Here is a 24,625-nt window from a genome sequence, read left to right on the forward strand (position 1 = left end):
CAGAAGGCAGTGAGGGCATGGAGAACGTGCGGACGAAAAGAAATCAACAGGCACAACAATTGGACACTGTACTGCAAAGGCGACATCGGATCGGGAGTTGATCCATAGTCATGGACCATCATTTGTCTTTTTCTCTTATTTGTATTCATCTATATTGCATTACTGTCGTTTATTATCGATTCCATCATCCTTTTCGCTCTCTCGTATTTTCTTGATCTTGCTCCCTTTTCTTATGTTATGCAGTCTGGTTATGGTGTATCTTTTTTTCTGTACTATTAAAAAATGCAGGCCGCAAGCATAATGGTCGAAAGCCTAGAAGGATCACACTTCAGATGCGGGCAATTGAGTAGAAACAAACATATTAACCCCAGGTCAATTACGCTTCAGACGGCATCATTCATTCAATATCAACATGCTGATCATTTCTTGGTTAAATCGCCACTAAACATTGCTTATGTTCCTGAAATCAGCTTAAGGAGGTTCATATTCGTCCGCAATTTTAGGGAAAATTGCCAAAAAAAAAAAAAAAAAAAAAAAAAACCATGCCATCCTCTGCAGAATTGACATGTCCGTCTTTTCTATCTAAGCTGGAAAGGAAGGGGGGTTAGTAAGACGGAAAAGTGATTTAAATATACGTTTTTTGTTCAGTTGCTTGTATTTGAAGTGCGCCTACTTCATTTCTCCACACAAAATCATATTTCAAGAAAGATTTATTTTTCATTTGTTTAACTGGACTTTGCTTTCCGCTTGCCGCCCTTCGATCCTGACGACTTTTGCGAGTTTCGGGCATCCTCCAGAGCTTGCCTCTTTTGCTTCTGAATCCTCTTCTTCTCACCAAATTGGTTGTCTTGCAATGCCTAAGGAGCGTATCAGACGCAGAAAGACATTAGTAATAGTATAAGGCGAGTATGTATTTGAAAGGTCAGATCAGCAACATACCATATTTGCTGCCCTTTTTGCCGATGTTACTTCAGTCAAGAGCTCGAGAGCCTTGTTTTCTGGAACCGGGTACTCGTCCATTGTTTTATCTAAGGAAAGGACACAAAAGACATGAGTACCAAATGTGTCAACAGTCTGGATACGAAAAAGCAACTGCATCTGACTTGATCCTGCGCTTCAATGGTATATCGACTTACTTATCCTGGCCTCGATATCTTGAACCAAAGCAATATCACGCTCCGTGACAATCGAGATGGCCTGTCCTCCTCTTCCAGCACGAGCAGTACGACCGACTCTGTGAATGTAATCTGTCGGATCGCGAGGAATGTCATAGTTCAAAACCAACATTACGCTAGGAATATCAAGACCACTGTAGAGACACATCGGTATTAGTGCTCAGCATCCAATCTTGATCATCGCAAATAAGTCAACGTATACTGCAATAAACCAATGTAGCCAGCTGCAACGTACCGAGATCCGACATCTGTGGCAATGAGAACCGTGGTAATGCCTCCTCTGAACTTCGCCAAAGAATTGAGTCGCTCCTGCTGTGACATCTCCGAATGTAAAGCCGTGCACGCAATGCCTAATTCTCTCAGCATCAGTCTGATCGTCTCCGCAGTCCTGCAGCGTCCACAAAAGATGATGGTTGATTTCTTGTCGAAACTCTCGGAACGGAGTAAGTATGCGAGATATGTCTCTCGAAGTTGAGATGGTATAAAAATGTAGGATTGAGCCAAGGTCGAGACGGTCGAGACGGCTGTCTTGCACTGATACACGAATGGCGCAGGCGTGTTGCTGGGCTTTCCGTTTGCTTCCTCAGAGCTAGGATTCGCCAACTCCAGCACGGCATCTGTCATGGTAGCGGTGAAGAGAAGAGTTTGTCGCTTCTTTGGCAGGGCCTCTAGAATTCCTCCGAGATCGTCCGCGAATGTTTCTGTCAAAAGTCGATCCGCCTCATCCAGTACAAGGAATTTGACTTTGGATAGATGCATGGCGTCCTTGGAGGAGTTGATGTGATCCCGAAGACGTCCTGGCGTGGCAATGATAATATGTGGTCGTTTGGAGAGCGCAATCGCCTGCGTCATCATGTCCAGTCCCCCGACGACAACGACATCCTTCAGGTTGATTGTCTTTCCGAGTACATTAAACTGTTCCGCAATCTGAAATGCCAGCTCCCTAGGAGGTGAAAATAAAAAAAGCCATTGTTAGCTTCTTCATGATTTCACTACTTAGCACGCAACATCGTAGTCAGGTAGTAGCAATTGCCCTACCTTGTGGGTGTCAGGACAACTGCAAAAACGCCGTATGGGTCCTCGGACAGCTTTTGCAGAATTGGTAGGGCAAAAGCGGCCGTTTTACCGGATCCGGTCTTGGCACCACCAATAACGTCCTTCCCTGCCAAGATCTCGGGGATGCACTTTGTCTGAATTTCAGAAGGCGAAGTAATCGACATAGCCTTCAGTGCATTTACCAGCCACGAGGTGAGTCCAAGCTGCGAGAAAGAGAGATTCGACTTGAACTCTTCCTCCTCCATATCTTCTTCGTCCTTCACTTCCTCGCTTTGATTTTCCACATCGTCTTCTTCGCCCGAATCGCTGCCTTCCTGGTCGTCCTCATATTCCTCGGCTGAAGAATCCTCAAAATCCTCGTTATCGGAGACTTGTTCAACGTCCGAGTCGGAGGACAGGATCTTATCTTCCTCTGGCTTCTGACGCTTGCTTGGTCTCGGTTTCGTTGTGCTCTTTGCCATTATGGGTGCGCAGTAGATGGGGGCCGTGTAGGAGTAGAGCAGGGGTGAGTGTGCTTGGGCGGTTTCCAAAAAAAAAAAAATCGAGGTGAGTAAACAACGTTGCGTGGCTTGTGCGCCACCAATTTTTAATCCTGTTGGTTACGCACAGACAGACAAAGCATGTGGGGCAAAACGAATAGTTTTATGAACGTCTCGAAAATGCTAGGCAATTGTATTAGAGAGAAGAAGTTGGCATTGAATCATCCAGGGAGATAATTCATTTGGGATTACAAGGCGCAGTGGGTAGAGATTGGAATGGTCCTATGGTGGGCATAATCCCATTCACACAGTTGTATTACCTTTTTTTTTATTCCAACGTCGTAAATGCAGCATTTTGGTAGTGCAATTGAGCCCTCCTACTGTTCAGAATCACCAGATCCACACTGCAAAGTGCTCAGACGCGTCCTCAGAATCTTGCTTATCAATATTTTTTTCTACAGAAACCAAAAACTAAGGTTACGCCAGAACTACGAGCCGTATGTAGCGCGCGTTTCCTTCTGACTGGGATGCCATTGTTTACTAAGGTCTACCTTTGTTCTTACGCAAATTGCTCGGATGAACATACCCTGTATACACTCTTGTCTAGACATGGTCGACCTGTCAACAGACAAACAAAAAACAACTTACCAGGGATTTCTTTGTCCTTCGGGTGAACATCGCGATAACATTCAGAAGGGAATCTACCGCTGCGAAGTCAATACACAATGCTCGCCCGTTTACTTCGAATAGTGAGCGCTCCACGAGGATATGAATGAACGATGTTGCGAATACAGACAGCGGTTATGTGCATCATACCCTGGGCTCCGGTCATCCAAATAGAGCCCAGCTCTTTCAGTTTCTCCACGATGTGTGTGCTCCGTGCCCCGTATGATCCTGACTACTTGATTGATGTCGTCGTCTTGCACATGTACTAATCACTTTGACGAGGTAAGTGGCCTTTGGTTGTGAGAGCGAGGGGAGGAAGGAAAGATTGTTTGGAGCAAATGGCTCTTCTGGACCGCAAAGGACGAGTGGACGCAACGATCGGAATGCTCTCCCGGGTCTGGAAAGGAAGACTAGACTACAGGACTGGACTGCATGGGTCATTAAGAGCTTTGTGGAACCACGTACAACAAGACAGCAGAGAAAGATGATGATAGAGTAGAGTTGAGAGCCGAGTGCTGTCTCATAACGAACGGCATGCATTGCAGCCTCGGTGTCCTGAAAGCGTCTGTTGTTTATTCGTTCTGTTTGCATTTCGGCTATGGAATGTTTGTGGTACCAACCCCCTCTCTTTCTTCGGTGCTGACATCCACATATCACTGAGCAGAAAGAGTATGGGACGAATAAGGATTGAATACACTGTTTGTGCTTGTACTTTTTAAATGAACAACATGAAAAGTGAGCCAGCCAGGTAATTGGACACAAACATGCCCTCGCGCCCCCCTCTTCCTCGTCTTCTCGAATACACAAACTCATCCGCATGTGCATGGGAACAGGCGCCGTATTTTATCTGGGTTCTGTACATGGCATGCATTTACTTTAGCAGGCGGATGTTTAACAGGTCGTGCACTCGATCTTTTTTACGCCTCAGTGCTCTTGTCGACCTCCACCCGTCAGCCCGCTCCACACAAACTAAGAAAAAAAAAAGTTCCTACCCCACGTCTGCTTCCTTCATTGCCAGACCGGGTTATCGATACCAATACAATGTGCGAAGTATAAAAAGGAACACATCGTGGCACTTTTCTTCTTTTTTCTTCAGATTCATATCTCCACTTGATCCCCCATACACCCTTCCCCTCTTCCCACTCCTTCCGCCCCAAACATGAAGTTCTCCTTGAAGGCCGTTGCCTTGGGCGCCCTGCTCGCCACAACCATTGCTGCTGCTCCTGTTGATGTTGAAAAACGCGATGCAGCCTCAGATCGTATCGGTGCTTGCTTTGTCGGGTAGGTCTGCACTACACGGTCCTAGCTACACGGATTTACCATCAACGATTCTCACATACCTAACATGAGCTGCTCCTGATTGTGCTCCACCACTAGCCTCATCTTCACTGGTGCCTGGCCCGGTAGCTGCCAAGCTGCTGTCGCTGTATGTCCGACTACTTGAACAGTTGCTTTATTGTCATGATGTTAACCTCAGATAAGTAGCTGTACATTGACTGACTCGCGTTTCACACTGTTGCCGTGTGCACATGTTTTGCAACTCGTAGGTCAACCTTGGCTTGATTCGCAGCATTGCTGTCAACCAAATGTCCATGGACTTTACTCCTGCCAACCCCTGGGCTCCTACGACCTCGTCCAACAGCATTGTTGCCACGATGATTTCCATCCCCGGTATCACCCTTCCCATCGACTCGGTCCGCCAGCACATCATCATCGCTGTACGTTTGCTTGTCACTACTACTGAGAATTCCGCGCAACAAACTATCATGCAAGATAGAATATCGTTCTTCCTTACTTATACGCAATACACTTCATTCCTCAATAGGATAATGGCGTCCAGATTGGTAACATTGATACCCCTTGGAGTGCCGCCAGCGTCAAGGGAGGCCAGTTGAGCACATCCTTCACGAAATCGACCTTGAACGTCTTCCCGAACTCGCATGCCGCCTTCTCCAGCTTCATCAGCTCCATTTCGACCAAGGCCTCCCACCCTGTGACTCTCCAGGGCTCCGTGGACGCGAAGTTGAACCTCGGAATCTTTGGTCACCTCACGATCCCTGGCATCGGTTTCAAGGCCACTACGCCCTTTGCGGGACTGAACGGCCTCAGCAATACTAAATACGTCTATCTGATCGACGTTCTTCTGGGTGAAAAATTCGTCGACCTGACCTCGGTCATCAACATCAACAACCCAAGCAAGCTCACCCTGTCGCTCGGTGATGTTCAGTTCAGCACTGCCTCCGACAAGGGTTTCGTTGGTATCTCAACTGTCAGGAACCTGGTCCTCGTTCCCGGCGACAACTACGTCCTTTCATACACCGCCTTGGACAACTCCGTCCAGGCCGCAAACGACTTCATGTACGATATCCTGTTCGCCGCCTCCTCTCTCTACATGAGCGGCTACAAGGACACCTCTGCCAATGTTGCCCTGAACGCCGGTCTTGCCGTTGTCAAGACCTCCTTGGTCATCCCTGAAAACTTCCAAGGCTTGACCACGTCCCAGCCTCCATACAAGGACTGGTCTGTCAAGATCCTGCCCACGACTAAGACCGACAAGCTTATCGAGATCACTGCCACGTTCCAGTCGCCCTACTATGGTCACGCTATCAATATGGTCTTCGATAACGAGGCTGGCATGGATAACTACGCCACCATCACTGCTGCTATTCCTAGCGTTGCGGATATGCGCTTCTTCAGCTTCCAGAACTATGCCAAGTTCTCGGTTTCCGGCAAGGACACCGTCAAGGTCAGCTTCAAGGCGGCAATGCCCGGTCCCTTCACTGCTGATGTCAGGAACAAATGGCAACAGTTGGTCAACTATGGAAAGACCAACGGCCACATCCCAATTGACTTCATGTGGCTCCCTACCATCAACCTCGACAACGACGGCATCGGACACCAGGTCGACTGGTCCAACCAGTTCTTGGGTCTCGGTGAGGTTAAGGTTGCAGTCGGCTCTGACTTTGCTTCGGTCCTTGACGCGTACCCTACTGCTTAAAGACGACTCTCCCTTAATTTGCAAACGTAATATTCGCATGCACACATTCAACTATTTCGCCCATCCCCCTTTAGTTCCTCTATCTATAATTGTTAGAGGTAGCATAGCAATAAAAACCACTTTTACCAAGCAAAGTAACTACTTGAATGATGATAGCTCTGATCCATAGCAGAGCACAGCGTCGAGTTTTTATTTATTTATATTTTTGCATGTATTGTTCACTTGCGATGGTTGCAATTTTTTTTATTCCGCAGAATGAAAGTATGCTATTACGATATCGTCACCATACAAACATGGCCAACTTGCAATCGTCTTCAATACGTAGTAAGCTTGGAATGAGACAGCGAAGCATTGAAGCAGTGAGGCAGCAAGGTTATCAGTACGAGCATCGAAAGAAGAAAGGCAGACCAGCTGCCTACAACGTCGGAGACAGGACCGTCGAGGGAGACGGGGAGCTTGAGGCTACCTTATCCGTCACCCTCGTCGGCCCCATCCGCATAGGCAAGGTCCAAGTATACTCAATGACCTTTTCCAGCGCTTCACGACGCGCCTGAAGGATCTGGTCTCGAGTAGTACGCAGGAATTGCCCAGTCGACGTCGCAGACGTTATACCGGTCAGAAATGCCCCTTCCTGCAGTGACCGTAATGCCGGCCGCGGCAGAGTGAACAAACCACCTTCAGTAGGTGGTATGAATCCGCACGCCTTCTTTTCCTTTCGCTGTACTGCATGCAAACCTTCGCTGTCACTACCTGGATAGGGTTTGAACCGTTGATGTGTTAAATTCACCTTCGGCTGGCCTTTTTGACTGGCCCTCCTAAGCCCTGTCGATCCATATTCTGACGTCCGACCTTGTTCCAACGATGAGGACCCTGCGTCAACATCCATTGACTCGGCACTCTCACGTGACTCCTTTGCAGCGCTTTGATCCAAAGACGCGAGAAAAGTCGATGCAGCGATGGCTGCTGCTCCAGGATCGACTGACGCGACAGCCTTGGGATGTTCTAGCAGGTCGTTGGCGATTATCCGATTCCTGAGCGAGAGATTTGCCAAGTGAACTTCAGTTCCTGTTTCACCCTTGCCAGGGACCAGGATGGGATGCGAGGTAGAGGCCGAGTCGCCCGGCATACTGTCCTTTGCTACAACGTCCTTCGCCTCCTTCAACCCCCTCAAGTGCGTGTCGGTTTGCGGCAGAGTCTTGATGTGTGTACTCGCGCTTGGTAAGTCATTCATGGTAACCCATTTTACAGCAGGCTGCAAGACAGCGGCAGAAACGGGCGTCTCGGGTCCTGATTGGGCTGTAGGAGATCCACGACTAGGCGACACTGATTCGTTCCTGTTCGGCGGGCCCTTGACTGTTGATGACGCTGGGACGAGGACTGGCAATGACGTTGAAGGGACATGCTCATCTACTTCCATACCACGATCACTAGAATCGAGAGACATGGGTTCAGACCGTGTCTCCGATAATGTGTCATATCGCTTGAAAAGTGACTGAGACCCGTCCAAGAAACGCTTCAATTCAATGTGGGCGGCCTCGACTGATCTCTTCAACTCTTCCTGTCTTTCCTTCTCCATACCCTCCAGAATCCTGAAGGAATGCCTGCTCATTCGCTTTCGTATCGTCTTGGCCTCCATTCCTGTCCCCTTGGCTTTCAGGAGATCCTCTTCGAAGGCCTCGACTGTTTTATAGAGCGGTGGGCACGTCTTTGATTCTGGGAATGGAAGTTTCAGAGCGTCTGCCCAAATCCAGTATGCTGACTCTGGACTCAATCCACGCGGTTCGGGATGCCAAAGAGGTAGGTAACGAGCGAGGTCCCATAACGGCGGACACCCATCCAAATTGATGGGGCACAACTCCATAAAGCTGTCCCCGATGTTTAGGAATTTTACGGCGCAATCTTCTCGAAATTTCGCCGTGATGATAGATCCCAGAGGTCGGATGGGCGGCAAGTCGTCCTCGTCGTCGATGTCGTAGCGAGTATTCTCCAATTGCGGGAGCGGCGGTAGTCCGACGCTGTGCGCAATTCCCTGAAAGTAGCTGGGTACGAGGCGGTAGTATTTCCTGCCATCGTGAACGACAGACTCCACGATAGTCCTTGCCTTTCTGGAGTCCAGAAATTCGTTATGTTTATAAAAAGTCCCGCCGTGTCGATCCACACAACCGAACACCTTGTTGTATTCCGCCATAAACAAGCTCTTGGTCATATAGACAAACTTCCTGCTCAAGATATGAACAGCCGCCCTGAAAATACATTCTCCTGCGGTCAGCAATGTGATTTTGTTGCTCGCCAAGATGGGTACGCCGTGGGCCATCACCATTCGGAGATCATTCATTGTGCTTGAAGACTTTGCGGTTGCAGCACCTGCTAGTATTGATTGGTGCGGTGTCGCTCCTTGGGTTGCAGGCGACGATAAGGCTGGTGTTGAGACAGATGGTGTCGAGACGGACGGTGTCAAGGTGAATGGCCGAGGAGGCACTGCGGCAGTCCACTGTGGAGGCTGAGTAGGATGAGGCACTTGTATATCGTGTTGTTGGGGAGCTTGATAAGGGATTTGTGCAGTAATCCTGAGACCAGGTAAAGACCCGTCTATGTTTGATTAACGTATCAACCTATTGTTAGCTCACAGCTCGGATGGTGCAGAAAGTAGATGGCGATGGATGTGGTAGTGTAAATATTGGGTACCCTGTCTTTGTTCAGAGGCAGGGAAAGGGCCAATGAAGCCCTCTTCTTCATTTTCTGGCTGCTGCAGAGAAACATGCAATGGAGGCGGTGTATTTGGTCCTGAGGAAAACGGCGTTGTCGGCGTCGAAGATCGACCTGAAGAAGGCCGGTTGGGCGATAGCCGATGCCTCGTTGGGCCTGCTGGCGAGACTGGCCTGTATTGTGTTGGGAATTGCTGGTTGTACTTGAAATCACCTTTGATATTATCCAAGGACGTCATGAGCTTTGAGGCTCTCTTCTTCTTCTTTTTCTTAGTAGTCGTGGTGGTGGTGCTGTCAGTTGCCTGGGGCGGGTTCGGGCTCGGTACGTTCGCAGAGTATGCTGGATTCTGCTTGGGCTGTGGAATCGGACCTGGCGAGGGCGCGGATCCGGATCCGGGGATCGGTGAGTCCATGAGGTGATTGGCTTCAGGGAATGGAGAAGAAGAATGAGAGCGAAAGATCAGTTAAAGCGATCGTAAACAAAAAAAAAAAAAAAAAGAGGCCATTTGTCGAACACAGGGACCATCTTTTCGGGCACCTTCTCTGATGCTTCGCCACTTTGGGTCTGGTGAGCCCCCTGGAACACGCGTGCCGCGTTCGCATATACGTCATGCTTTTCAGCAAGAGCGAGGCTGGCTCGAATATCTGTATTCCCTGGCTTTTGGGCTCTTCGCAGAAGGGCGCGTTGCGTCCCAGCCAACGGGGATGCATGGCGTGGAAAAAGACGCGTTGGTTGAAAATCCCTAAGGCATGAAAGCGGGGTCCTGATTGTATCGGCTTCGAGCCCACGGTGCCACTCATGCCAGCACATCCACTTGGCCAGGACGCTTTCACCGGGGACGCGAAAAAAATGGGTTGGTGCCCTCATGTCTGAGCGACTTTTATTAAAACTGAGTCAGGAATATTACTTCGCCCATCCTTCAAATGTTTCCAGTGCCTCTCGTTTAACTGATTTCTTTGTACATGCGGTCAATCTCGGCGCCATACTTGGCCTTTGCGGTGTGTCTCTTCAACTTGAAAGTGGGAGTCTACATGGGTAGTCGGAACAGTCATTCGAACATTAGCTGCGTTCTTTTATGGCTTCCACTCGGCCAAATTACCATGGATCATAATATAGATTACGTACCAAAAGGTCGTTCTCAATAAAGAAGGGTTCGGGCGAAAGATGGATATTCTTAAGGATCTCAAAGCCCTTCAAGTCCGAGTCCCGTCCAAACGCGGCAAGCTCCTTCAGCAATGTCTCCTTCGCCATAGGTTCAGCGCACAGCTCTTCGAACGATTTATCCCCCAATCCGTGCTCATCCGCCCACAGTTTGAGTGTATCAGCATCAGGCACAACTACTCCTACCACGTGTGCCTCAAGAGAGTATCCATACACAAAGACTTGTGCTACCAGGTGGTGCTTCGCCAGAATGGCCTCGATTTTCTCCGGTGCGATATATTCTCCCTGCGCCAGCTTGAAGATGTTTTTTACACGATCGATCAGGATCAAGCGACCCAGGCCATCCCACATACCAACGTCGCCGGTGCTATGAATTCAGCCCACATCGCCAACGTTGAAAAATATGATGGCATTAGAACAAGCCTTACGTTTCGATTCACAACACGTTATCCGGATCTTGCGGTACTCACCTCGACCATCCATCAGCGTCCAGAGTCTCTGCTGTCAGCTGAGGGGATTTGAAGTAGCCCTTGAAGACTGACGTTCCGCGCAGCAGAATCTCACCTCGAGGGAACGGCTCATCCTGACTGGTGTAGTTCATGCTGGGAATATCTCGAAGTTTAACCTCCACGCAAAGCTGTGGAGGTCCAACTTGCCCTGGCGTCAGGTCACCACGGTAACTTATGCTCAACCCTGCGGCCTGCTCTGTCTGACCGTAGCCCTCGTAGACATCTGCGCTAAAGCAGATGCGGAGAAAATCCATGACATCAGGAGAGATAGGAGCAGATGCCGAAATAATGTGCTTCACCTTTCCGCCCAGGCGTGCACGGATGGAGCCAAAGACCATTCGATCCCAGAACGCGTGCTCTATGATTCCATTTGCCAGATTGGCCTTCTTGGCACTGTAGGCACGGTTGAAGAGGAAGGCTGCTAGACCGCCCTTGGCCTTTACGCCTGCCATAACTTTGTCGTAAATACGGTTGAAGAGCCGAGGTACAGAAACAAAAATAGTTGGTTGCAGCACAGCAACATCGTCCAGCAGTTTCAGGGTGTCTCCTTGATAGTATCCAATGCGGGCAGCTCTCGAGATCATGACTCCCTGGCAGAGACGCTCGAAGACGTGGGCAAGAGGAAGATATGAAATATGGGTATCATTGTTGCTCAAGTCGCAGAACTTTCCGTGCTCTGCCATCAGTTGGAAGGAGGCGATCGTGGCCACGAAGTTCTTGTGCGTCAGGACAGCGCCTCTATCAAAAATGGGGCGCACCATAGAGTATTAAAAACAGTCAACAGCATGTTCCGTATAACCTCCTCCAATATGAAAGACGCGATATTGTTCAATAGCATAGCGTGCCTGATAGCCTACTAAGACTTACTTTGGTGTCCCAGTCGTTCCTGAGGTATAGCAGATTGTCGCGACGTCGTCTTCTGTGGGGTGGAGAGCCTGGACGGGACGTTCGAGACCGCTGAGCTCGACATCAGTCCAGGATACAATATTGAGCTCCAGTTCCTTGCCTTCGGTCACCAAAGACTCGTCCACATCACCTATAATAACGAGAGTCTTGACTGTTGGCAAGTTCGGCTTCAAGTCGAGAATAATTTCTGCCTTGTCAGATGAAGCGATGATGATTTCCATCTCGGTCTGGTTCACAATATACTCGATAGCGGCCATCCCCAACGTATCGTACAATGGTACCGAAATATAATTGTGCATATAACCTGCCAGTTCGCTCATCGTCTAAGGAGGGTAAGGTAGTATGAGAAAGATGCTCGGGTTATTCGTTTTTCTTCCGCTCGGAATCAAGGTTATGTATCCAAGACATACCCATTCGGGGCTATTGATAGAGAAGATTCCGAAGGTTTGCTTGGGAGCAATGCCCAGTTGGGACAAGCCAGCACCAAAGTTCGTGATGCGTTCGTAGGTCTTGGGGTAGGATTGCCAAACGTAGGCCTGAGGAGCACCATCAACAACGGGTCGGTGGCCGATAAATTCTCCCCCATCTATTCATTTCAGGGAAAGAATTGGAGAGGATGAGTGCCCTGAGCGTAGTGTATGAAGTCTGTATGTCTTTGTTTTGTTGTCAGTAGCGCGCTGTAGCTGTAGCTGTAGCTGTAGCTGTAGCTGTAGCTGTAGCTGTAGCTGTAGCTGTAGCATTAGCCCGCCAATAGTCTGTATCGCATCGAGACGATGACCCACAATAGCATTGAAGAGCTATGGGGCCCAAGCACACCTCATAGCTTGCTCTTACGTCCTCACACCCCCTGCGTCTGATAGTCGCGTTCCCCTTACCTGCGCGAAGGACGCCTTCAAGGAAATTGTCGTGCAGGGTCCTAATGGTTGTACCGGCTTTGATGGACGAATAATTCTCAAGCAACTTTTCAGGGCAGAGGACACTGCGTCGGGGTTTGCCTTCGCCCCGGATGTCAGGGCTGCTGGGCACGACGACTGAAAACATTTGCACGTCCATGGGTTGTAGAAGTAGAAGTAGAGGTAGAAGTACTGAAAGAGTTTGGTGATGCAGATGAGAGAATGAGGTGAGTGAGATGTCTGCAGATGAAGGAGAAGGAAAGGGATGAGCTCGAAGAAGGTTGGGGGAACGGAAGGACAATAAGTAAGGAAGACGAGAGCGACCAGGTCCCCATTGGGGAGCCCATTTGTCTGCGCCCACAGCAATCTGTGGAGGGGAGACAAATGAAAACTCAATTCCGTCCAGTCTCTCCCAACAGTTTCTATTCACGCAACAACAGTTGTTCAGCATGTACCACTGACGCTCTTGAAATTGATTTGGCACCTACTTCCTCCAGTTCGTCGCACCGACCGATGCTCCACTCTGTTGTCGGCTTGTTCGCTTATTTGTTTCCTTGCCTGTTTGCTTTATGCCTCTGCTTCCCGTTTCTCGCCGGTCTTACTTCAGGGCGCAAAGAGAATCCGTAGATGGCTCCTCTGCTTCGAATAAACACTGTGTTTGCTGCTTGCATTGGCATGTGCACCCTGGAATGCAGACGGCCACCCAATCAACTGCGAGGCCTCCTATGCGCCCTTGCGCTCCATCTATGGCCGAAAGAGGGAATACTGTACACGTCTTTGTTTTATTCTATTTTACTTTGTTTAACACCACAACGCCTCATCCTCGTCCTCCCCGACTTCGTCCTCATCCTCAACATCGCTGTTGTACCCACTGGTCAGAGCATTGATAAGCTCTTCAGTCGTCATGCTCACAAAGTCGTGGTCCTCTGGATACTCGCTGTTCTTGAGTCGCGACATCCACCAATCATCTTCATCCTCGTCCGCGTTCTGTTCTAGTGTGAGATCTGCTTCCATGTTCTCCTCGTCCTCTTTCTCGCTCGTGTCTTCACCATGTTTCTCCATCGATTCATCCCTCTCTTGACTCTCCTCGTCTTCATTATCTTGGTCTCCTGAATGGTGATACCGTCTCCTTTTCAGGCGTCGAGATCGTTCCTTTTGCTCCGTAGACGAAGAAGGCCCAGCGACTGACCGTTTCGCAGATGACGAGGACGTAGAGGAAGATATGAGGGGGCGCGGTGCCGATATGTGTTTGGGCGGCGTGGGAGTGATACGCGGCCGGCTTCTCGCTGAGCCTGATCCAGTGCCTAGGCTGTAGGTACTAATGCTTCCTGTGAACGACAACAAAGACAATTGTGAATGAAATCCACCCTCAGAAGATGACCCATCCTCAGATTCGTCCTCTGAGGACTCAGCTTCACTATCTACGTCCTCCTCCTCTTCATCCTCGTCCTCCCTGTCTTCGATATCGGGATTGTGTTCAGACATCAAGTTGTCTGTATGCCCCGAGCGGCTAGATCGTCTGCTGAGGGGCTTTCGTTTGAAGGAATCCTGTGCCTCAAAATGAACGCGTCTTTGCTGTTGCCTTCGGTGGCAATGATGATTATGGTGATTATGGTGGAAGTGGTTGGGTCTGCTGAAGCCCTCAGGCTCTAAACTGGATTCAAATGTCCTTCCAGTTAAGATGGATGGGCCGACCCTTGCACGAGGCTGGCAGGTCGAAGGGAGGAAGCGCTTTCTGTACGCGTCCAGTGCCTGCTGCAGTAGAAGACGCTTCCCGTCTAGTAAAGCCTGGTTGACTGCACACTACTCATATGTGCAACCAAAGGAAATATATCAGTAGCCCGTAGGTCACTGAAGGACCCTCTGCTTATTGGACTGTGGCTGCAAAAAAAAAAGAAAAAAAAAAGTATGCACATACCAGCTTCCATCCGATCTCATTCAGATACGATTCCTCCGCTTGTCGGACGCCACCAGGTTTCCAATGCTGGGGATCACCTTCTTCCACCAAGAACGAACGCGGATAGACACAGTTCGTTTTTTTGAAACCAAAGGGGAGGTCCTCCACCCGAATATGATCAATGCTATGGCGAATGCAAAGTCGTTTCATCTGACCCTCTACATACCCATCAAACAACAAAAACTGCCCAGGATCGTCAGCGCTATGAGGATAGGACGTTGAAGGACGGAATACACCCACACTAGGAAGCTGTTGTGACGACGGCCGGCCACGCATTGACGAAAGACCATGTCGCTGAGTCAGCGAACTCTCTGAAAATAAACCGTAAAGAGCAGAGCCAGGAGTTGAGCTCGGGGCAAACGATCGCTGGCCAGCTTGTGCCGTTGTGGACACCTGCACGGGCTGCCAGGTAATTGACCTAGCTAGGCTAGCCTGAGTGCCAGTTCTCGGGCGGCATGGCTGACCCACGTGCTTGGATCCAGGTAATCTCGGTATCGCCATGACTTGTCTCTGGACTGGTGACTTCAGGGATCTCTGAACTGCCAGCTCCTGTCTCCTCGCTCTCCGAGACTTTTGCTCCGCATTAACGTTTCGTAGACAAACCACTGCACGCTGCAGAACGCCTCTCTTGCCGTCTAATTGTGTGGGATTCAGAAGCACGAGTTTCCACCCTTGCTCGTTACACTCGCGCTCATATTCGCGACGAGTGCCGTTGTACTGCTCCTTTGGTCCATCCGCGCTAGGGTAAAGGCAATTGGCGACTCGAAGCTCTGATGATATGCCGGTCATATCCACGGCATCAATATCTACCCGAATTGTATAGGACGTGCTTCCGCTCTTTGTCGAGTACGTAAAGTTGAGCCAAGGCACGCCAGCCATAAATTTGACAGTGGGTGCAGCCGCAGGAGGGATCTTGCTATGAATGGGTCGTATAACAGACAGGAACTGTCCCATATCGTTCGTCTGGTTTTGCGGTTTCTGAGTGGGCTGATGGTTCGCATTCGGCCTTGAGGATGTACCGCTCGCCGAGCCAATTTCGTCCGCCGACTGAATTTTTCCCAACTTCACGCGTCTTAGAGTGGCCTCTATTTGTGATATTTGTTCCACGGACAGGGTTGAGAGTGCACCAATAACGCTTGCGCTTGGCAACAGCAGGTCTCGCAGTGGTAAAGACGCATTGGGGCTACTCTGCGACTCTACTAAAGGACCTTGCCGCTTGGTGCATAGGCCAAATGGGATACGTGTTACAATATGAATCTAGAGACTGCACTGAACACTAACAACCACTGAAACTCAGTGATAATAACTACCTCACATTGTTCAGAGCGGTTACCGCAACGAATAGCTGGCCTACTCGCCGTTTCATTCTCTGATGGGGAATCACTTCCACTCATTTCGATAATCGAAATCCAAGAGGGCTTCTCGTCCTGAGAATATGATAGTTGCTGGGTTATTGCGAAGACGGCAACCCCGGCCAGGGTTTATCTCAAAAAAGAAAATGACCGGGGGTGTGAATGATAAACAAACTTTGCACGTGCTTAAAAATGCAAGTTGGTGGCAAAACCATCATTGGCTTAGTGTATCTTTGAGGCCCCAGGCATCATAGCAGAATTGCATCCAGGCGCAAAAAACAACAGCACCTTGTTAATAAAACCTATAGGTCCTGTATCGTTTGGTGAGGTCAACCCCCTTTCCGATGACTAGATGATGCTCATCGCGAACCCTCTGCAATCAATTGAAAATAACCCGATTCGTTCGATGCCTGCCCTTAACCTATTCACTTTAATTCAGTCCCCCAATGTTGGCTCCAGTCCTGAGTGTGTGAAGGCTACACCATCATAGCGCCGTGTTTTGTACGAGCGACGCTCGGTTAATCGTCTGTTTGAACTGGCTCTCTGCAATATACGAGTTCGTCGCGTGCCTGGAGCACCGCAGCGAGGAAGATGGCCTCCAAAAAGGGAAATCATACTCCTCAATTGCTCACCTCTTAACCTTCTAACTTCTTAATTCCCTTCTCTTTCACTCTCTCCCTCCCACGCACACCCTCACACACACTCTCTTGCTTCGTTCGCCTCTGCTCGGTCGGCTTCACCCCTTTCAGCCATGCTCTCCCGGTTCGGCCTTAAATACCCGTCGAAACTCCACTGCGAGAAGGTCGCCTCGTTCCTCTCGCCAAAGTCTCGTGAGGACGCCATCCTCCTCGCCAAAGGTGCCGAGCTCCAGAACCGAGACAACACCGATGTCGAGCTCGACTTTCGCCAGGAGTCCAACTTTCTCTATCTCACCGGTGTCCAAGAAGCTGACTTCTACTTCATTTACGACTTTACTCACAACCGCTCCTATTTGATTGCTCCGGACGAGAACCCTATCGTGGCTATCTGGAAGGGCCCAGGTCTGTCGAATAAGGAACTCTTGAAGAAATATGATGTCGACCATGTGGTCCGACACTCGGGCTTGCTGAACCTACTCAAAAACGAGTTACGTCCCGCAAAGATACATGGATGGGGTCGTCCCGAGAACGGACTTCCTTTGGGCGACAAGGCACAGGAACACGAACTCAAGCACTACATCTCACATCGTCTCGTTCGCCTCAGTAAGAAGAAGGATCATCAGAGACATTGTTCTAGTCTCCACCGTACCCGTCCGCATCACCCTCATCACCATGGGCCCTATGGCGACCACCACGGCCACCGCGGCGGCCATCACCGGGAACTCCATTATCAGGACACGCAGCGGCAGGAAGATAAGGATCACGACCACGATGATCCAAAGGAGCCCGATGAGGTCACGCTTCTGCAAGCCATGATCCTCTCACGCGTGAACAAGACTCCTATCGAGATCGCGCTCTCGAGAGAGTCCACCCGCATCACATCGGACGCCCATCGATTGGTGATGCAGTCTGCCCGCGTCGGCATGTACGAGTATCAGCTCGAGGCGCTCTTCCGGTACGAATGCGCCCGTCAGGGAGCCAAGACTCAGGCGTACCTGCCCATCGTCGGCACCGGCGTCAATGGCGCCTACTTGCACTATACCAGGAACGACACACGTATCCAGGATGGACAATTGATCTTGATCGACGCTGCCTGTGAGGCCGACTGCTACGGATCCGATGTTACAAGGACATTTCCTGTCAGCGGTCGATTCAGCCCCGAACAGACAGAGATCTATAACCTTGTTTTGGAGATGCAGACCGTAAGTTTCATTCACCTCGTTTTTTCTGCTAAAAAAAAAAAAAAAAAAAAAAAAAAAAAAACTGGAGGGGAAGCAGCCATAAAGCACTCTGACCTATTCCAACTCATATTTTTTTCATCATTCATAACACATCTAGTCTGTTATCCAATCGATGCACAAAGGTGTTGAATGGGGCGCCATGGCCGTCCTCTCTCAAAAGATCGGCATCCGCGGCCTCAAGCGTCTGGGGATCTTCAAGGGCGACGACAACGACCTATTCGAGAGCAATGTCATCAAAGTCTTCTACCCTCACGGATTGGGCCATCTCGTGGGCCTGAACGTACACGATGACGGACTTGGTCTTTCAGTTCAGCACCCCTCCCAGCTGACGAGCGATGCAGACAGCCTGTCCAAGTTGCCGGTCCAATTCCATCCTATTAACACCAACACTGTGGCCGAATCTCTAATCGAGCTGCCTCCTCCTTCCAGTCGCAGAAACAAGGCAGTCGGGTCTTCGTTCTATGCGAAGCCTTCTACAAAGCTCGAGCCTGGAATGCTGGTGACGGTCGAGCCTGGGATCTATTTCAACCCTGCCCAGATCCAGTATGCATTGGAAAATCCTCATCTTGCGCAGTATCTCGACGAGGCCACGATCCGTCGCTACATGTCCGTGGGAGGTGTGCGTATTGAGGACGTAGTGCTGGTGTTGCCTAATGGAAGCGTGGAGAACATTACGACCGCGCCCAAGGACCTGCGCGAAGTGGAGCAGATCGTACAGGAAGGTCAGCGCAAGCACAGGGAAAGCCAGGAATTGCGTCAGCCAAGCAAGATTGCTGAGAAGAAACATGAAAAGCAGAGCCCCCTCACCGAGATCTCGCAAGACGCGCCTCAAAGACTCAAGAAGCGTGTGGGCGTGTTCAAGAAGCTGCTGCGTGCCATTCGCAATATGTTTTAGGTACTTGCTAGGGCGACAGCAAAAACATACCATTTTGGCAAAAAAAAAAAAAAAAAAAAAAAAAAAAAAGCATTCTTTACTTGTAATCAAAAACAAGACGACAGTCAAAGTGACATCTAAGAATCATGTTTATTCATTTCCTTCTTGACAAATGGCGCTGAACGTCGTTGTTCCTCCGTTCCTCTTTTGCATCCTCACTTGTTTTTAAACATAGCGCTGTATGACGACTGCGTTGATCAGCCCAGCATCCTTGATAGTCTGGTGCACATCATCCAGGTCCTTCTTTGGAAAACTCGTCTGCAGCACATATGCTCTTGAGGACTCGCCCGGACTCGACGCATTGATGTATCCCCGAATGTCGTTCACTGTATGCGTGTGGTTGAAACGTGCCACCATCCTTCCGCCATCGCCCAACCGAATCTGAATCGATGTCACAGGCTGCGACTCGTCAATCTGCACAGTGCGTGGTGTAGGAATATCCTGAGCGTTGGAAGATGATCCGCCTGGGAAGGATCCAGGTGTATTTGAGCTTGAAGTAGCAGGGGATACTACGCTGCCGAGACGGTTACCAGCTCCCTCGAAGGGCTTGGGTGGGGCTTTGGGTGGCTCCTTGTAGTCTTCATCCATGCGCTTGGCGACTCTCATCTCCACAGGCTGACCAGGCTTGATGTTGAGGTACTTCAATGGTGCTTGTCTAAAAACGGGCGAGAGTTGATCATAATAAGTCATGATGCTCGCGCCATTATGGTATACCTTGCTCCCAAGAGCTCCACTGGGTCGGTTGTATTCCTACCCTCTGTTGATCGCATCCAAGAACTCTCTGTTGGCAGGGTCAGTATAGCTCATCAAGGGGCCGTCCTCAAGACTGTATCCGTTCCTCCAGAATGTCAGATTGCGTGTGACCTATTGTGAGCCCAAAGAAAATGACCTTTTGCTGATAAGTATCCATGTCCAGCCAGAGCATATCATGCTTCTGTCGCCATCCCTTCCAAGCGGAACCACTACTTACAGTCTCCAGGACTTCAGGCGATGGGGTTAATCGCACAGGAACTTGAGGCTGTGCGACCGAAGTAGAGCTCTCGGCTTCGTTTCCAAGACGGTTTCCAGCTCCTGTGAAGAACGACTTTTTGGGAGTAGGCTGCTCAGCCTCCTCTTCGTGTCTCTGACCTCCTCTATATGTCGCAAATGAGAAAAAAAAATATTAGAGCCTCATAGCTGCATGTAGTCGACCTCGCTCTTAGCATTTCATCCGAACAGCACAGCATCTTACTTGGCAGCTTTCTTCAAGATATCCTCGACCAGTGCATTAGGATCCTTCTTTCCTGGGGGTCCCTGAACCATAACGCCACTATGGGTTCGAGTAAAAAAAAAGAAAAAGAAAAAATGAGTCCATTAACACGCCTTTTTTTCTGTACAGAAAAACAAGTGCGGATAAAACTTGTAGAACATACGATTTCTCGCCACCGGCAAAGTAATTCTGTGAGTCCTCGTCCTCATCCTCCTCTTCCTCGTCCTCGCTCTTGCTCAGATCGCGGAACGTAGCAATGCCTCTATATTCACATATACGCAACAGAAAAATAGATAAAAGACGTGTTAGTCAAGCTAGCAAAGCAAGAATGCTCGCTCATGGATTGAGTCTCCAAGCTGGAGAGAGAGGGGACACTTACCCCTGTCTACGTCCTGATGCGCTCGAATCCGCCTTGGCCTTGCGCTTCCCTTCAGCAGCAGATGATGAGGCGGTGCGAGGGGTGGTACGTGCCATGATATCTTCCAGATCTTCATCATCCTCATCCATATAGTCATCATCATCATCATCTTGTGCGGTTGCTGCCTTTGCTCTGCCTCGACTTCCTGCTGCGGGCGCTGAAGCTGCCTCGGGTTCCTCGTAAAAGTTACTCAGTGCAGCCTAAAGATCGCGTCAATGGCATCAAACCAAAAAAAGAAAAAAAGGCGTGTGTCAGGATAAAGATACACGGGGCTGGAGGGGCGTAAAGGCGCGTGTGGTTTTGGTCAAAACTGAAGCAAAGCTATCCTTACGTTGATGTCCCAGTTGTTGGCCTCGAGGTAGAATTCGGCTTGCTCAGGAGTGGAGCCGACAACACCGACAAAGTTGGCGATGAGTTCTGAATGGTCAGCCATGTTGAAGATGTGTTTGCAAAGTTGAAATGGAGGAAGGGAGATGTGTGCCAAAGAGTGCATGCACACGCCAGGTATTTATCGGGATGATGACGCAGTCCATTTATTTATTTTATTCTACGATGCACAGCGGGCACTTTTACAGCTTCGAACTGGCCTTGAGCGACAGAACCAGCTTTCCGAACTGCTTTCCACTCTTCATCATCTCGAACGCTTCGTCCGCAGACTCGAGGCCCTGCCAGACATTGCTCACCACTGGTCTCAACTTGTGCTTCGAGACATAGTCCAACATTTGCTCAAACTCTAGGCGTGAACCCTGAAAGTAAGGATATCATAAAATAGCATAGAACGACGCGTCAGAGACCAGCACTCAATGAACTGCATACTGCCCGCCGCACGAATGTGAACATGCCCCTCCTCTTACCATAGTGCTTCCACGCAACTCGATATTCTTGAGAACGGCTGCCATAGAGACCTCGATCACGGGCTTGGTCGCCATACCGTATGTGGCCACGATGCCTCCCGCTCTCAGGATCTTGGTGTACGTCTTGAACGCATCTCCACCGGCGCTGTCGATCACCACATCAAAGAACTCTCCGCCAGCGATTTTTTGCAGGTTGTCGCCCCATTTTTCTGCAAATCACAACAACGAATTTGAGAAGGAGGGGGGTTAGAGGATACGTACACAAGAAATATTACACAAATTAACGCGTCTGAGTCGCGTCTGAGACGTACCGTCCTTGTAGTTGACGCCGCCCTTGGCGCCTAATCGGATGGCCTTCTGAATCTTTTCTTCATCTGACGATGAGACATAGACATTCGCCCCGGCAGAGACACTGAACGCCAACGCCAACAACGCAACACCTCCACCTGAAAACCCCCCCCCCCCCCCCCAAAAAAAAAAAAAAAAAAAAAACCATCACGCAATAAAGCAGGGAAGATTCGAAAGAGTTAGTCGTCAGGAGATGCATTTCCGGTAAACTCAAAATAATGCTATTACTAATTCTACATTTACCAATGCCTGTAATCAACACATTTTGGCCCTTGGCGACCTGTCCCTTCGTGAAGACTGCGCGGTACGCCGTAAGTCCTGCAAGGGGCAAAGCAGCTGCCTCAGCATCCGTCAGATGATCCGGTGCTTTGAAGATCTCTTCCTGTGGAGCGACATAGTACTCTGCCATCACACCTGTGGATCGCCCAAAAAAAAAAAGAAAAGAAAAGAAAAGAAAAGTCGGTTATCAACTGGCATCTCCAGGCGCCAATTCACTTATGGAGTAAATACCCAAGTCGGGTCTCTAACCTCCAGCATGGGTTCCTCCAAGAATGTAATATGCCTCCTCGGGTCCCCTAGGATCCTTGATCCAGCCCGTTGAGGGGTTCACAACGACGCGGTCGCCGACCTTGAACTTTGAGCCGCCCTTGACATCCACAATTCTGCCGACACCATCGGCTCCCATGATCGAGCCGAACACGATTCCCTAATAACAAAATAAAATAAAATAATCAAATGTCCCACGATCCACCAAATTCAGTGAGTTCTCTTATCGACCAACACACACACAAAAAAAAAAGGGTGTTTAATAAAAAGAAGGAAGTTTGGTTCAACATACAGGGTACTGTCCTTTGCGGATCCAGAGCTCACGGTGGTTGAACGACACAGCACTGATCTCCAGCAGAGCCTGGTTCTCCTCCAAGGTCTCTGGCTTGGGCAGGTCAGTAACTTTGGCGTCGTGGTAGACGGGTTTGGTGTCTTTCTTTTCGATGATAAGGGCTTTCATGGTTTTGTTGGTTGGAGTGGAGAGAGAGTGAGTGAGTGAGAGAGTAGAAGAGTAGGAGAGTAAGAGAGTGTGAGGCGCTTGAGTTGGTGAATGAAACGAAGAATGAGGAAAAAGAAAAAAGAAGGAATGCCAGACTAAGGGTTATTTCCTTCAACCAATATGACATAGCATTTTTGAATCCGCGTGCGTTTATCCGAGTGGATCGATTGTCTCCGATCGGCCAAAACTCAACAGCCCATTCGCTGCACCATATCCTTCGCTTCCCCCAATGCTAAAAAGCCGTGTTAATAAACAGATTTATTGTATCCGCGAAACCACTGCAAGAGCAGTCTGTTTCGCATGTATCGATGGCAGAAGAGAGGAGATTGAGAGGAGAGAAGGATTGAGATGATATATATATATAAAAAAAGATGGACAAAATAGAGCAAGATGGGGGGATAAGGGCGAGCAAGGGTTTCCTGAACACCATGGACAATATACGGGATCCGGACACTTTGCTTTCTCACTCCCGTCCGTTCTATTTTTCTTTTTTTTTCCGCTTTATTTTTGAATGCTATTGCTATTAAAAAGCGTAGAGAGAAACCAAATAAAAAGTCGTTTGTTAGCCAAACTTCTCTCGCGCATATCCTGGCATTCATAACCATAAAAGAAGCCCCTCCATGCGACCCATAAAGAAACTGGCTGCCTTACCTACAATGGCAGAAGAGATGAAACAAAATAACGACTAGAAAAACACCCTGTCGACCCTTTTTTTTTTAGTGGTGCTCCTCGTGGTTATCAGCGCTCTTGACATCATAGCCGACAAAGTTCCTGCGTCCAATGATCTCGCCGAACAAGAAGAAGGTATAGGCCTCAGCAGCGACGAGACCGGCCTTCAAGTACTGGTCCTTGGAGATGTTCTTCCATGTGTTGGCGGAACGGGCAGACACGAGGAACTTTGTGGTCGCCTTCTTGGCAGCCTCGAGTTGAGCAGCGCTTGGAGGAGCCATACCCTCGCGAATGTAGACCTGCTTGGCAACCTGAGCAGCGACCTTAGCATTATAGATAAGAGGGCCTATCGGAAGATCGTTGACCAATGTCGATATTCGGTTAGACACGAGAACAAGGGTATTGAGAATAGATCATCAGATCTGTTTGATGAGTCTGCAGAGTCGCTCCTGCAAGTGTCTATTGAGGCGAGGTATTTCATAATTGTCTCTGCTGACTATGTTCCACGGTAGGGTTCAATGATGATCCTGGCCTGTTGATGTGCCTCTGATTTTCTGAGCGTGATCGATAAGCCCTGATTGATCTGCAAGACCTGGTCGAGTCTGATCGCCGTTGAAGGTGAAAAAAAAGGCCGAGACGATCAATCGCCCATCGCGAGAATAGATCGAAGGACATACCAGACAGCTTGGCAGCAGTCGAGGTGGCGGTGGAAAGGGTCTTGGTGACGTTGTTCATGGCGACAGACGTATTGGGATGCAAGGGTATGGAGGTGAGGAGGGATGCTTTCAAGGTGGTAATGATTCCGGGCGGTGCCTGAGATCTTGACATCGGACTCTCCGTTGTTGCAAAACGAAGAGCAGTCACAAATGACGTCACCAGGTTGGCCTGATAGTCTGAACTTTTCCGCACTAACTCGCTGATTGGCTCGAAATAGCGTTGGGTTTTATTGTTTTCTCGCGTGCGGAAATAATGAATGTGCACTAAGAGAATTTACTGGCAGCGAGAACCAGCATTAACTTCATCTATTCCTTTTATCTCGCGTACTGCTTTCTGAAGGAGTGCCGCCGCAGAAACAAAGTAAGTCTCCGTGCACTTCCTGGTCTTGCCATTGTGAACCACTCGACCAAGCTCCATCCAAGCCTGGCGAATTGTCTCCTCGCACTCCCACATCACTTGAGCCCTTTCCTCCTCCTGCCGTCTTCTTTTTTCCTGCATCTCCTGTTGTCGCACGGCTTGGAGTCGCTGCTCCTCCTCCTCTCGTGCTGCTTGTAGTTGTTGAAGTAGATTCGGAGAGAGAGACTCCTCTAACGGAGGGCCATAATCCTCTTCCAGGACGGTTTCCTCATTCTCGTCAATTGACTGTCCCGTTAA

At 49.5% G+C, this 24,625-nt stretch overlaps 9 protein-coding genes across 9 annotated transcripts; 2 read left to right on the forward strand and 7 right to left on the reverse strand.

Moving 5' to 3' along the window:
• Positions 1-927: 927 nt before the first annotated feature.
• BC939DRAFT_404127 (P-loop containing nucleoside triphosphate hydrolase protein) lies at positions 928-2,476 on the reverse strand (the record flags this gene model as incomplete). Its single annotated transcript, XM_051552786.1, has 4 exons — positions 928-1,028; positions 1,137-1,309; positions 1,411-2,118; positions 2,214-2,476. The coding sequence occupies 4 exons, from the start codon at positions 2,474-2,476 to the stop codon at positions 928-930; spliced, it is 1,245 nt and encodes a 414-aa protein (XP_051406304.1).
• A 1,858-nt stretch (positions 2,477-4,334) lies between these two features.
• BC939DRAFT_469914 (uncharacterized protein) lies at positions 4,335-6,505 on the forward strand. Its single transcript, XM_051558056.1, has 4 exons — positions 4,335-4,657; positions 4,754-4,802; positions 4,924-5,094; positions 5,202-6,505. Exons 1-4 carry the CDS (start codon positions 4,536-4,538, stop codon positions 6,372-6,374), a joined length of 1,515 nt encoding a protein of 504 aa, XP_051406305.1. The 5' UTR covers positions 4,335-4,535; the 3' UTR covers positions 6,375-6,505.
• Positions 6,506-6,604: 99 nt separating this feature from the next.
• Positions 6,605-9,556, reverse strand: BC939DRAFT_469917 (uncharacterized protein). Its single transcript, XM_051558057.1, has 3 exons — positions 9,061-9,556; positions 8,301-8,964; positions 6,605-8,171 (listed from the first exon to the last, which is right to left on the reverse strand). The coding sequence occupies exons 1-3, from the start codon at positions 9,490-9,492 to the stop codon at positions 6,790-6,792; spliced, it is 2,478 nt and encodes an 825-aa protein (XP_051406306.1). The 5' UTR covers positions 9,493-9,556; the 3' UTR covers positions 6,605-6,789.
• Positions 9,557-10,023: 467 nt separating this feature from the next.
• On the reverse strand, positions 10,024-12,709 carry BC939DRAFT_482214 (uncharacterized protein; the record flags this gene model as incomplete). Its single annotated transcript, XM_051559099.1, has 6 exons — positions 10,024-10,107; positions 10,206-10,608; positions 10,712-11,488; positions 11,618-11,979; positions 12,067-12,242; positions 12,532-12,709. 6 exons carry the CDS (start codon positions 12,707-12,709, stop codon positions 10,024-10,026), a joined length of 1,980 nt encoding a protein of 659 aa, XP_051406307.1.
• A 560-nt stretch (positions 12,710-13,269) lies between these two features.
• Positions 13,270-15,976, reverse strand: BC939DRAFT_497571 (uncharacterized protein). Its single transcript, XM_051559730.1, has 3 exons — positions 15,817-15,976; positions 14,468-15,721; positions 13,270-14,352 (listed from the first exon to the last, which is right to left on the reverse strand). Exons 1-3 carry the CDS (start codon positions 15,898-15,900, stop codon positions 13,351-13,353), a joined length of 2,340 nt encoding a protein of 779 aa, XP_051406308.1. The 5' UTR covers positions 15,901-15,976; the 3' UTR covers positions 13,270-13,350.
• Positions 15,977-16,491: 515 nt separating this feature from the next.
• On the forward strand, positions 16,492-18,672 carry BC939DRAFT_469922 (peptidase M24, structural domain-containing protein). Its single transcript, XM_051558058.1, has 3 exons — positions 16,492-17,698; positions 17,835-18,432; positions 18,549-18,672. Exons 1-3 carry the CDS (start codon positions 16,610-16,612, stop codon positions 18,641-18,643), a joined length of 1,782 nt encoding a protein of 593 aa, XP_051406309.1. The 5' UTR covers positions 16,492-16,609; the 3' UTR covers positions 18,644-18,672.
• A 164-nt stretch (positions 18,673-18,836) lies between these two features.
• BC939DRAFT_482217 (uncharacterized protein) lies at positions 18,837-20,771 on the reverse strand (the record flags this gene model as incomplete). The annotated part of the gene is made up of 7 exons (XM_051559100.1): positions 18,837-19,326; positions 19,426-19,535; positions 19,642-19,804; positions 19,903-19,980; positions 20,084-20,182; positions 20,300-20,538; positions 20,670-20,771. 7 exons carry the CDS (start codon positions 20,769-20,771, stop codon positions 18,837-18,839), a joined length of 1,281 nt encoding a protein of 426 aa, XP_051406310.1.
• Positions 20,772-20,840: 69 nt separating this feature from the next.
• BC939DRAFT_55967 (NAD(P)-binding protein) lies at positions 20,841-22,687 on the reverse strand. The gene is made up of 6 exons (XM_051561750.1): positions 22,379-22,687; positions 22,069-22,246; positions 21,784-21,954; positions 21,504-21,638; positions 21,193-21,401; positions 20,841-21,084 (listed from the first exon to the last, which is right to left on the reverse strand). Exons 1-6 carry the CDS (start codon positions 22,544-22,546, stop codon positions 20,908-20,910), a joined length of 1,038 nt encoding a protein of 345 aa, XP_051406311.1. The 5' UTR covers positions 22,547-22,687; the 3' UTR covers positions 20,841-20,907.
• A 138-nt stretch (positions 22,688-22,825) lies between these two features.
• On the reverse strand, positions 22,826-24,061 carry BC939DRAFT_469928 (mitochondrial ATP synthase g subunit-domain-containing protein). The gene is made up of 3 exons (XM_051558059.1): positions 23,932-24,061; positions 23,237-23,600; positions 22,826-23,105 (listed from the first exon to the last, which is right to left on the reverse strand). The coding sequence occupies exons 1-2, from the start codon at positions 23,987-23,989 to the stop codon at positions 23,302-23,304; spliced, it is 357 nt and encodes a 118-aa protein (XP_051406312.1). The 5' UTR covers positions 23,990-24,061; the 3' UTR covers positions 22,826-23,105; positions 23,237-23,301.
• Positions 24,062-24,625: the final 564 nt, after the last annotated feature.

This window comes from Gamsiella multidivaricata, assembly GCF_025024155.1.
Source record: "Gamsiella multidivaricata strain RSA 2152 chromosome Unknown BC939scaffold_135, whole genome shotgun sequence".
In the NCBI taxonomy this organism is placed as follows: domain Eukaryota; kingdom Fungi; phylum Mortierellomycota; class Mortierellomycetes; order Mortierellales; family Mortierellaceae; genus Gamsiella; species Gamsiella multidivaricata.

What these genes read in the sequence shown, in the direction of transcription:
- BC939DRAFT_469922 (XM_051558058.1), top strand. Translation starts at nt 16,610, where the DNA reads ATGCTCTCCCGGTTCGGCCTTAAATACCCGTCGAAACTCCACTGCGAG. An exon ending in TTGTTTTGGAGATGCAGACC is followed by an intron (nt 17,699 to 17,834) that starts GTAAGTTTCATT and finishes TAACACATCTAG; the next exon opens with TCTGTTATCCAATCGATGCA. An exon ending in GACCGCGCCCAAGGACCTGC is followed by an intron (nt 18,433 to 18,548) that starts GCGAAGTGGAGC and finishes CCCCTCACCGAG; the next exon opens with ATCTCGCAAGACGCGCCTCA.
- BC939DRAFT_469914 (XM_051558056.1), top strand. Translation starts at nt 4,536, where the DNA reads ATGAAGTTCTCCTTGAAGGCCGTTGCCTTGGGCGCCCTGCTCGCCACA. An exon ending in ATCGGTGCTTGCTTTGTCGG is followed by an intron (nt 4,658 to 4,753) that starts GTAGGTCTGCAC and finishes CTCCACCACTAG; the next exon opens with CCTCATCTTCACTGGTGCCT. An exon ending in GCTGCCAAGCTGCTGTCGCT is followed by an intron (nt 4,803 to 4,923) that starts GTATGTCCGACT and finishes TGCAACTCGTAG; the next exon opens with GTCAACCTTGGCTTGATTCG.
- BC939DRAFT_497571 (XM_051559730.1), bottom strand. Translation starts at nt 15,900, where the DNA reads ATGAGTGGAAGTGATTCCCCATCAGAGAATGAAACGGCGAGTAGGCCA. An exon ending in ACCGCTCTGAACAATGTGAG is followed by an intron (nt 15,722 to 15,816) that starts GTAGTTATTATC and finishes CTATGCACCAAG; the next exon opens with CGGCAAGGTCCTTTAGTAGA. An exon ending in ATGAGATCGGATGGAAGCTG is followed by an intron (nt 14,353 to 14,467) that starts GTATGTGCATAC and finishes ACATATGAGTAG; the next exon opens with TGTGCAGTCAACCAGGCTTT.
- BC939DRAFT_55967 (XM_051561750.1), bottom strand. Translation starts at nt 22,546, where the DNA reads ATGAAAGCCCTTATCATCGAAAAGAAAGACACCAAACCCGTCTACCAC. An exon ending in TCCGCAAAGGACAGTACCCT is followed by an intron (nt 22,247 to 22,378) that starts GTATGTTGAACC and finishes TTTTGTTATTAG; the next exon opens with GGAATCGTGTTCGGCTCGAT. An exon ending in TGGAGGAACCCATGCTGGAG is followed by an intron (nt 21,955 to 22,068) that starts GTTAGAGACCCG and finishes GGCGATCCACAG; the next exon opens with GTGTGATGGCAGAGTACTAT.
- BC939DRAFT_469917 (XM_051558057.1), bottom strand. Translation starts at nt 9,492, where the DNA reads ATGGACTCACCGATCCCCGGATCCGGATCCGCGCCCTCGCCAGGTCCG. An exon ending in CTGCCTCTGAACAAAGACAG is followed by an intron (nt 8,965 to 9,060) that starts GGTACCCAATAT and finishes TAATCAAACATA; the next exon opens with GACGGGTCTTTACCTGGTCT. An exon ending in GCCCATCCGACCTCTGGGAT is followed by an intron (nt 8,172 to 8,300) that starts CTATCATCACGG and finishes CTCGTTACCTAC; the next exon opens with CTCTTTGGCATCCCGAACCG.
- BC939DRAFT_469928 (XM_051558059.1), bottom strand. Translation starts at nt 23,989, where the DNA reads ATGAACAACGTCACCAAGACCCTTTCCACCGCCACCTCGACTGCTGCC. An exon ending in GACTGCTGCCAAGCTGTCTG is followed by an intron (nt 23,601 to 23,931) that starts GTATGTCCTTCG and finishes ATCTTCCGATAG; the next exon opens with GCCCTCTTATCTATAATGCT.